Genomic DNA, 10,167 nt, shown 5'->3' with positions numbered 1-10,167 from the left:
TCAACAGTTTCCACTCCACTCCCGCTCTTTAAGAATTGGTCCATTTTTGTAATCAACATCTCCACTTTCAAAACAAGATCTCCAAGGCCTTGGTCTGCTTTAGATGACTGAGGTAACAATGCCACAGTGTAAAGACCCAACTGCAAGCAGCAGAATCTCACCTCTCCATAAGCTCCTCCTCCCAAGAAACCAGTTCACAGAATACAGGCTTACTCTGTTCCATGGTAGGAGCTGAATCAGTACCTCCTGTGTTCCTGTGTGACGGGCTGTATATATTTCTGAAGCAACATATCTATTAAGTGGCTGCTGGTTTGTCAATGCACCCATGACCACAAGACAGTCCCACACCCTGGTTAAATATAAGACAGGAGGGAGGAATCACATTATCCCCGAGGGGTAACCCCTAAACAAAGGAGAGAAGACTAGAGTCGAAAAGAGCTTACGTCAAAACAATTTATTAACAGAAACCAGTAACACGAGGAGTCTTGTTCACAGACGGCGACCACGGCGACCCCCCTTCCTGCGGGTGCTGTCGGAGGGGATGGGGGTGACATCCTCTGTGGGGAGGAAGAGAAAACATCATCGCGTGGAGCAGAATGGGAAGGGGTCCAGGTCTCCCTATGTCAACGGTCTAACAGATAAGCAGTGCATCCCGCTGCTTTGCAATAAGTCCTCAGTATTTAAGACAGATGTGGAGCTGCCCCATCTGCTGCTTCCTCAAATTTTGTGATGTGGGTTGAACTCAACTTTCCTGAAGGGGAAACTGACGCTTAGAGAGTAAGCAACTTGCACAGGATGTCAGAGGCTGGTGACAAATCCAGGTTTCTGACACCTAGCTCACTGACTCCAGTGGAAAAATCTTCATAAACTGAATATCTCCTTTTTAATAAGTAAAAGAAGGTTGATAATGTTCTGAAAAAATCTTGAGAGGGCTGGACCATTAGACTGAGGGACGAGTACATGCTGCCACAGAAATAGAGAAGAGCTAACATCTCCTTCCTAAGAGCTATAAATGACCAGCTCACAGACATGAGGGTATAAATGCTACATAAGTATAGAGAAATGCTGTGATTCTCAATCATGGGAGCTACTGCCCACCCCCCCAACACATTACTGTCACAACGACCGGCCTGCCCTACTCATACTTAGTAGTCAGTGATCACGTAGGAGACACCCCCCTCAAAATACCAACAGCAACCCCCTTGAGAACACTGGAAAGAACAATTAATCTCCCGTTAGTTCCACTAGTCACAATCAGGCACAGAAGTCCAGAAATGAGATGGCGCTGTCCCAATGCAGGAATTCACATCAAGGTGACACCGTGTTCAGGGAGAGTTTATGCCACATGGTGCCCCTCGCACTCCCCAGTAACAAACCTAACTGCCAAAAGCTACCAGACCAGGCCCTGTATCCACTGTGAAGAACACATGCTTTCTGGGGTCAGTGCTTCAAGGCAAATCCAAGCATCAGCCAAAGAGGAGCACTCACCAATGCGCCCAATCTTCATTCCTGAGCGGGCAAGGGCTCTGAGGGCTGACTGGGCCCCCGGTCCAGGAGTCTTGGTCCTAGGAAATGAATATCTAAATTAAGAAAATCCTCTGGCCAACTCATTAGAAAATCTCACAAACCTCCAGTTCAGGGATCTGCAAACTTTCTTTCTACAAAGGGCAAGACAGCAAATACTTCAGGCTTAGCATGCCACTTACATTCTGTAGCATACTCCCCCTACCACCATGGGTCATAGTTTGTATCCTGCTCTGCCTGCACCCTGTTTAAAGAAATGCCCCTGTTGGTCACATCATGTTATTCTAAGGCTTTTTGGTGATCTGTCCTTTTCCAGCCTCCCAAGACCACGACACTACCATCTCTTCACTGGACCACTTTAACAACTTCCTATCTGATCTGTTCCCAACACAGCAGTCATCTTAAAAAACAAAAAACCACAACCCAGCCTCAACAGGTCATTACTATAAAAAACTTTTCATGTCCCTCCTCCCAACCCAAAGTCCAAATCTTTACCCGTTTCTTCAAGACCCTGCAGGACCTCACCTGCTCCTGCCTACCTGATCACACCTCACGCCACTCTTTTCCACAGATATGCCAAGCTCATTTCCAGCCCAAGACCTTTTCCTTCCAGGTGTCCCTGGCTGGAATACTCTCCCCTGTCCTTCACTGGACTGACTTCTAACACCACAACATTAGATCTTAGTTTAAACTTCATTACCATCCCATCCCTGACACATTTTTGCTTCCCAGCACTTGCTGCAAAAAGAACCCACATGCTCCCTTGCTCTATAATGTTTAAAGCCTGGCTCTCCACCAGCCTAAGAGCCACACAGGAAGATGGAAACTATACCTACCTTCCACCGTCACTCTCTTCTAGTGCTTAGAACATAGTACCTTGTATGCTGTGAGTACTCAATTAACACAGTAAGTTGGGGCAGGGGACAGTACAAGAACCAGTTACAGGCATACCTCATTTTATCACACTTCAGATACTGACTTTTTTAAAAAAACAAACTGAAGGCTTGTGGCAATGCTTTATTGTCAGATGGTTAGAAATTTTTTAGCAATCAAGTATTTTTAAATTAACGTATGTACATTGGGTTTTTTTTTTTAAGACATGCTACTGCACACTCAACAGGCTACAGTACAGTGTAAACCTAACTTTTACTCATGTTGGGAAAACAAAAAATTCACATGACTTGCTTTATTGAGATATTTGCTTTACTGCAATGGTCTGGAACCAAAGCTACAGTATCCCTGAGGTATGCCTGCATTAATTATGTACACACCGAGGATGCCTTGCCCAAGCCCAGCGACCTCACTACCCAGTCCCAGCCTTACCTATTTCCTCCTGTGGCCCGGAGTTTGATGTGGAGGGCAGTGATGCCCAGCTCCTTGCACCTCTGGGCTACATCCTGGGCAGCCAACATGGCAGCATATGGAGATGACTCATCTCGGTCAGCCTTCACCTTCATCCCACCAGTTACACGGCAGATGGTTTCCCTGGGGACAAAAGCGTAGCGTCCTTTATTTCTCACCCAACAAGGATTCAGAGTGCCTATCACATCCTAATGAGTAAAGAGCACTACTGCTCAGGTAGAGCAGAGGATGAAGGTCAATTTGAACATGCATCCTGATCTGACAGGACTGCCCCGGGCTCTGCCTTGATGGGGTTCAGTGATCCTGGATAACTAAACTGTGCCGACACTTTACATTTACTTCTACATTTAATCCGATTACTCCAAGAGCAATTCCCCCTCATTTTACATACGAGATCCCCAGGCTGTAAGGTTGTAAGGACACAAAATGCATCTCCTTCTCTTAGAACTCCAGTACCTAGGAGATTACAGCCTCTGTGGATGAATCAATCAAGCATATATCCTTACCTAAACATTTTAAAAATTATTTCAAGAGATTCCCTTAAACTGCCACCCAGTTCCAGGGTCATTTCTAACCCCAGCCATTGCTAACTGGGCCCTGTGCCTCTCCACCTGGTACTCACTTGCCAGAAAGATCCGTGACATGGACAAAAGTGTCATTGAAGGATGCAAAGATGTGGCACACACCAAATACATTTTCTCCTTCAGCCACCTGAGGGCCAAGGCTAATGACCTGTTCTTCCTTCTTTTCTTTCCCCTTGCGAGGTGCCATTTCTAAAGGAAAGAGAAAAGAATCCCAATGTTAATGACACAAAAGCCTCAAGGTTTGCTTCTCTGGGAACATTTGTTTGCCGAGAAAGGTGCGCGGGACACGCATGCGCACTTGCTCTTCCGAGCCAAGCCGACAGCAGCCGCGAACACGCCAGCGATCAGGATTGCCAGGGGTCTCTTGTTGGAGGACAGCCCTCCCCTGCACCTCCCAACCCACCCTGGCGAGATCTGAGCGCCCCTCATCTCTGCCTTCAGGGGGGATTAGACGCATGGTAGGTGCTCAGCAAGCACTGATGAGCAATCCCTACTTCTGGCTTTGAAAGATCTGCCCTGAGCGCCCCCTAAATTGAAACGCGTCCCACTTAGCAGTCACTCAGATTTAGAAGGCACTTCAGGAAAGGCCGTCTTTTCTGCAGTCCCTTCTTGAATTCTCACTACATCCCCACGGGATTCGTGCGACAATTATTCCCACTTTCCAGATCGAAAACAAACTAGACGTCAGGGGCCCGGCCTGCGACCGCCCAGGAAGGAGCTGGTGGAGTAATGGTCGTGGAGCGGGGCCTACGCCTTCGAGATTAGACCCGGACTCACCCCCACTTTACAGGCTTTTCCCTGAAGCAAGACCGCCGCCTCCCGAAACAGGGGGCGAACCAGAGCCTCAGTCGGCCCGCCGCCCTCCTCTCGCCCGGCACCTGGTGTATCTTCCGCGGAGGCACCCCAGCCTCGTGCCCCCAGCCCCGGTGGACCCCGGTGCCGCAGGATGCCAACCGATTTTCCTCGCCGAGGGATCCTACCTGCGCGCCTTCTCCAGACTCCGCCACCGGAAAGAGAGAGTGGGAAAGGGCGGGGCGAGGGGGTCACGCGCGTGTTCCCGGAAGTGTACGTGAGGTCTCGGGGAGAGGCCGGCTCCCGGAAGACGCCAATTTTAGCGTTTCCAAGGAGATTAAAACGCCCTCGAGAATATGGCTTACTAAAGGCAGTGCCTAAGGAGGTAAGGATCTGGGTGTCTTGGCGAGCGGGTCTGCTTCTAAGACTGCACGAGGCAGCCACACACGGTGGGTGAGGAAGGCCTGTGTTCTAAGATGGCGGCGACCGCGGCTAGACAGACTTCCGCCACCCTGACCCCAAGTCTGGTCAGCCTGGGGGCGGCAGCGCCTCTCATGATGTGGAGGCGAACAACAACAACAAAACCGCGATGATGGTAGGCTCAACGTGTGGGTGCATGGCAAAATAATAAAATATTCAGTACTTACCATCGCATACCAACCTGGGATAAGCGATTCAATGCACTGCTTCATTTTCTCCTCACCACATTATCAAATAGATACTGTTCTGACTTCCTTTCTTCCTTTTTAGAGAAAGCGATTTTATTTTATTATGCTTTATTTTTATTTTTTACTTTTTTTAATTCTATTTTTATTTTTGGCTGCATTGGATCTTCCTTGCTGCACGCTGGGGCTTTCTCAAGTTGCAGCGAGCGGAGGCTACTCTTTGGTGCTGTGCGCTGGCTTCTCATTGTGGTGGCTTCTCTTGTTGTGGAACTCGGGCTCTAGCTGCGCAGGCTTCAGTAGTTGTGGCTCATGGGCTCAGTAGTTGTGGTGCACGGGCTTAGTTACACGGTGGCATGTGGGATCTTCCCCTTCCAGGGGACGAACCCATGTCCCCTGCATTGGCAGGCGGATTCTTAACCGCTGCGCCACCAGGGGAGTACCTTATTTTATTTTTTAAAATTTTTATTGGAGTATAATTTATAACAATTGGAGTATAGATTTACAGTGTTGTGTTAGTTTCAGGTGTACAACAAAGTCATTCAGTTATACATATATATATATATTCATTCTTTTTCAGATTCTTTTCTCATATAGATTATCACAGAATACTGAGTTCCATGTGCTATACAGTAGGTCCTTGTTGCTTATCGATCTTATATATAGTAGTGTGTGTATGTTAATCCCAAACTCCTGATTTATCCCTCCCTCCCTCATGTTTCACCTTGGTAACCATAAGTTTGTTTTTGATGTCTGTAGGTCTATTTCTGTTTTGTAAAAAAGTTCATTTGTATTATTAAAAAAAGTTTCCACATATGTGACATCATATGATATTTATCTTTCTCTGTCTGACTTACTTTACTTAATATGGTAATCTCTAGGTCTTCCACGTTGCTGCAAATGGCATTATTTCGTTCTTTTTTTATGGCTGAGTAATATTCCATTGTATGTATGTACCACTTCCTATTTGTCCATTCCTCTGTCAAAGGTGGCTTCCATATCTTGGCTGTTGTAAATAATGCTATGAACACTGGGGTGCATGTATCTTTTCAAATTATGGTTTTTCCAGATATATATGCCCCAAGGTGGGATTGGTAGATCATACAATAGTTCTGTTTCTAGCTTTTTTGTTTTTTTAATTAATTAATTAATTAATTAATTAATTTATCTATTGGCTGCATTGGGTCTTCATTGCTGCACGTGGGCTTTCTCTAGTTGCGATGAGTGGGGGACTACTCTTCATTGTGGTGCGTGGGCTCCTCATTGCAGTGGCTTCTCCTGTTGTGGAGCCCAGGCTCCAGGTGTGTGGGCTTCAGTAGTTGCAGCACACGGACTCAATAGTTGTGGCTTATGGGTTCTAGAGCAGAGGCTCAATATTTGTGACGCATGGGCTTAGTTGCTCCGTGGCATGTGGAATCTTCCTGGAGCAGGGCTCGAACCTGTGTCCCCTGCATTGGCAGGCGGATTCTTAACCACTGTGCCAACTAGGAAGTCCTGTTTCTAGCTTTTTAAGGAACTTCCATACTTTTCTGCACAGTGGCTGTACCAGTTTATATTCCCACCAACAGTGTAAGAGGGTTCCCTTTTCTCCACACCCTCTGTAGCATTTATTGTTTTTTTAAAAAATAAATTTATTTATTTACTTACTTATTGGCTGTGTTGGGTCTTCGTTGCTGCACACGGGCTTTCTCTAGTTGCGGTGAGCAGGGGCTACTCTTCATTGTGGTGTGTAGGTTTCTCATTGCGGTGGCTTCTCTTGCTTTGGAGCACAGGTTCTACGTGAGCGGGCTTTAGTAGTTGCAGCACACAGGCTCAGTGTGTCTGTGGCTTTAGTAGTTGTGGCTCATGGGCTTAGTTGCTCTGTGGCGTGTGAGATCTTCCTGGAGTAGGGATCGAACCCATGTCCCCTGCATTGGGAGACGGATTCTTAAGCACTGTGCCACCTAGGGAGTCCCAGCATTTATTGTTTGTAGACGTTTTGATGATGGCCATTCTGACTGGTGTGAGGTGATACCTTATTGTAGTTTTGATTTGCATTGCTCTGATAATTAGTGATGTTGAGCATCTTGTCATGTGCTTTTTGGCCATCTGTATGCCTTCTTTGGAGAAATGTCTATTTAGATCTTCTGCCCATTTTTTTTTTTAATTTTTTTTTTTTTGCACACGGGCTTAGTTGCTCCGCGGCATGTGGGATCTTCCTGGAGCAGGGATCGAACTCATGTCCTCCGCATTGGCAGGCAGACTCCCAACCACTGCGCCACCTAGGAAGCCCTTCTGCCCATTTTTTGATTGGGTTGTTTGTTTTTCTGACATAGAGCCGCGTGAGCTGTTTTATATATTTTGGAGATTAATCGCTTGTCAGTTGCTTTGTTTGCAAATATTTTCTCCCATTGTATGGGCTGTCTTTTCGTTTTGTTAATGGTTTCCTTTGCTGTGTAGAAGCTTTTAAGTTTAATTAGGTCCTATTTGTTTATTTTTGTTTTCATTTTCATTACTCTGAGGTGGATCCAAAAAGATATTGCTGTGATTTCTGTCAAAGAGTGTTCTGCCTATGTTTTCCTCTAAGATTGTGTCTGGCCTTACATTTAAAGAAAGTGATTTTAACTGAGGCTACACATTTGGGGACAATTTGGAATTCTGAATTCAAAGCTTATGTTTAATAGCTACTTCCATATATCCCTCTAATAACAATATTGAAGGACCTTGAAGGATTGGAATGTATAGTTGGAACTATGCAGAAGGGACAAGGAGTAGGCCATGTATTGTGTATGTGTATATGCATAGGTGTGTATATATACATACACATACATATATATATATAAAGCTCACATAATGAGATATATATATATATAATTTTTTAACAAAAAGAGTGATTATGTAAAATAACATATAGCTCTTTGTGTACCGAACAAGTTCACCTCGATTTAGGGAAGAACTTTTTAAAAATGTGGTATCTTCTTTCCCCTTTACAAAAATTAATCAATTACAGAAAACCCGTAGAATAGAAAGATGCAGAAAGGAGAGCAAAAAGAAAAAAGAAATAACAGTCTTACCCACCACTGTTAACACAGTGGTGTGTATTCTTTCCAAACATCATCTATGCATATACATACCAAAGAGGCACTTCTTTTTTAAAAAAAAATAGTCTTACAATATTTTTCCCTGATGGTATAAAAAAAATCCATGCTCATTATAAACAATCCTCACATTATAGAAGAGTATGTAGCAAAAAGTAAAAATCATCTCTAAATTCTTTCTTCTAGGGATACCACTATTATCAAACTGGAGCATCATTCCAGAAATAACTTTCTATACTTATATAGATACCTTTATCTTTAGTAAATATACAATCTCGTGTAAATGAAATTGTATTCTATATGCCATTTGGTAACTTTTTTTCTCACTCAACATTATGGACATCCTCCCATAACAACTAATAGAGATCTACAACATTTTTTACAGATATTTAAATTTTCATTTATTATTTTGAATATTAAATTCATTCACACAAATAAAAATTACAGTTATCGGGACTTCCCTGATGGTCCAGTGTGTAAGACTCTGCGCTCCCAGTGTAGGGGGCCCGGATTCCATCCCTGGTCAGGAAACTAGATCCCATGTGCATGCTGCAACCAAGAAGTCCACGTGCCACAACTGAAAGATCCTGCATGCCAGAACGAAGATCTCGTGTGCCGCAACTAAGACACGGTGCTGCTAAAAAAAAAAAAAATAGCGTTACCAAAAGTATATTTGAAAAAAAAAAAAATGCTACTCCTCTCACTCTTGTCCCCAGCAACCCAATCCTCTTCTTTGCAAGCAACCAGGAATACCTGTATTGCGCTGTTTCTCACTACCATGTGATGTTCCTCTCTGTAGCAATACCACTGTCTATTAACCAGTTCTCTATTGTAGAACATTTAAGTTTTCAAATATAAACAAGTGTCATAAACACACTTGTGATATTCTTTCCTTGCGTAAACTTCCAGCAGTCAAAAGGGATATGTGTATTTTAAGTTTTGATATTTGTTGCTAAACTGCCCTCCAGAAAATTGATATCAATTTTCACCTCTGCTAAATTGAGAAACTAAATCTATCTCCTTGCCGTATTATATTTTCTCCATAATTAATAAGGTCAGACACCTCTTTATGGATTGTTTTGCCCATTTGCATCTCTTGTGTGAATTGTTTTGCCCGTTTGCATCTCTTTTGTGATATTCTTTGAAAGAAAAAACTTTTTTGTTCTCGAGTACTGAGTTCCCCAGTAGAGGAGGTATGTTAGCAGAGACTGGAGAATTGTGGAGTAAGTTCCTGCTTTGCATAAGAGGAGGCATCTTATGTACCTTTGTCTCAAGTTCCATGTTTAATCTATCAGGAAATCCTGTTGGACCTGCTTTCAAAATATAACCAAATTTTGAGCACTTCTTTCTACCCCAACTAATGCCACCTTGGTCTCAACTACCAATTATCTTTCATCTCTTAACTGTAACCCCTGCTTCTACTTTAGTCCCTCATGCAACTCCCATTAAAAGACTATTCTCCACAGAGCATCCATACTGATCCTGTTAAAACAGGAGTCAGATTTTGTGACTCCTCTGCCCAAAACGTCCCAATGGCTTCACTCAAAGCAAAAGCCAAAATTCTTACAATGACCTAAAGGCCTATATAATCTGCCCTGATACCCTTTTTTTAAAAAAATAAATTTATTTATTTATTGGCTGCATTGGGTCTTTGTTGCTGCACGCGGGTTTTCTCTAGTTGCAGTGATAGGGGGTTACTCTTCATTGAGGTGTGCAGGCTTCTCAGTGCAGTGGCTTCTCTTGTGGTGCACAGGCTCTAGGCACGTGGGCTTCAGTAGTTGTGGCTGGAGGGTTCAGTGGTTGCGGCTCGCAATAGTTGCAGTTCTAGAGCGTAGGCTCAGTAGTTGTCGCTCCGCAGCATGTGGGATCTTCCCAGACCAGAGATTGAACCCATGTCCCCTGCACTGGCAGATGGATTCTTAACCACTGCGCCACCAGGGAAGTCCCAGACCCCTGATACCCTTTACCTTGCTTTGATAGTACTGGTCATCTTCTAACATAATAGAACATTTTCTTAGGTACTACATCTGCCTTTCCTGTCAGAATGTAAACTCCAAGATGGTGAGGATCATTATCTGCACCAGTCATCCATGTATCCCAATACCTAGAACAGTGCCAGAAACATACTGTGATCAGTATTTACTGAATGAATGAATCACCTATGAG

General features: G+C 44.1%; 1 protein-coding gene across 1 annotated transcript; it reads right to left on the bottom strand.

The window, feature by feature from the left end:
- Positions 1-439: 439 nt before the first annotated feature.
- On the bottom strand, positions 440-4,596 carry RPS14 (ribosomal protein S14). Its single transcript, XM_057730988.1, has 5 exons — positions 4,451-4,596; positions 3,509-3,659; positions 2,848-3,009; positions 1,489-1,565; positions 440-557 (listed from the first exon to the last, which is right to left on the bottom strand). Exons 2-5 carry the CDS (start codon positions 3,655-3,657, stop codon positions 490-492), a joined length of 456 nt encoding a protein of 151 aa, XP_057586971.1. The 5' UTR covers positions 3,658-3,659; positions 4,451-4,596; the 3' UTR covers positions 440-489.
- Positions 4,597-10,167: the final 5,571 nt, after the last annotated feature.

This window comes from Hippopotamus amphibius, chromosome 1 (assembly GCF_030028045.1).
Source record: "Hippopotamus amphibius kiboko isolate mHipAmp2 chromosome 1, mHipAmp2.hap2, whole genome shotgun sequence".
Taxonomy (NCBI): Eukaryota; Metazoa; Chordata; class Mammalia; order Artiodactyla; family Hippopotamidae; genus Hippopotamus; species Hippopotamus amphibius.
Note: the sequence above shows the minus strand (reverse complement) of the source record. Positions and strands in the feature narration are given on the sequence as shown.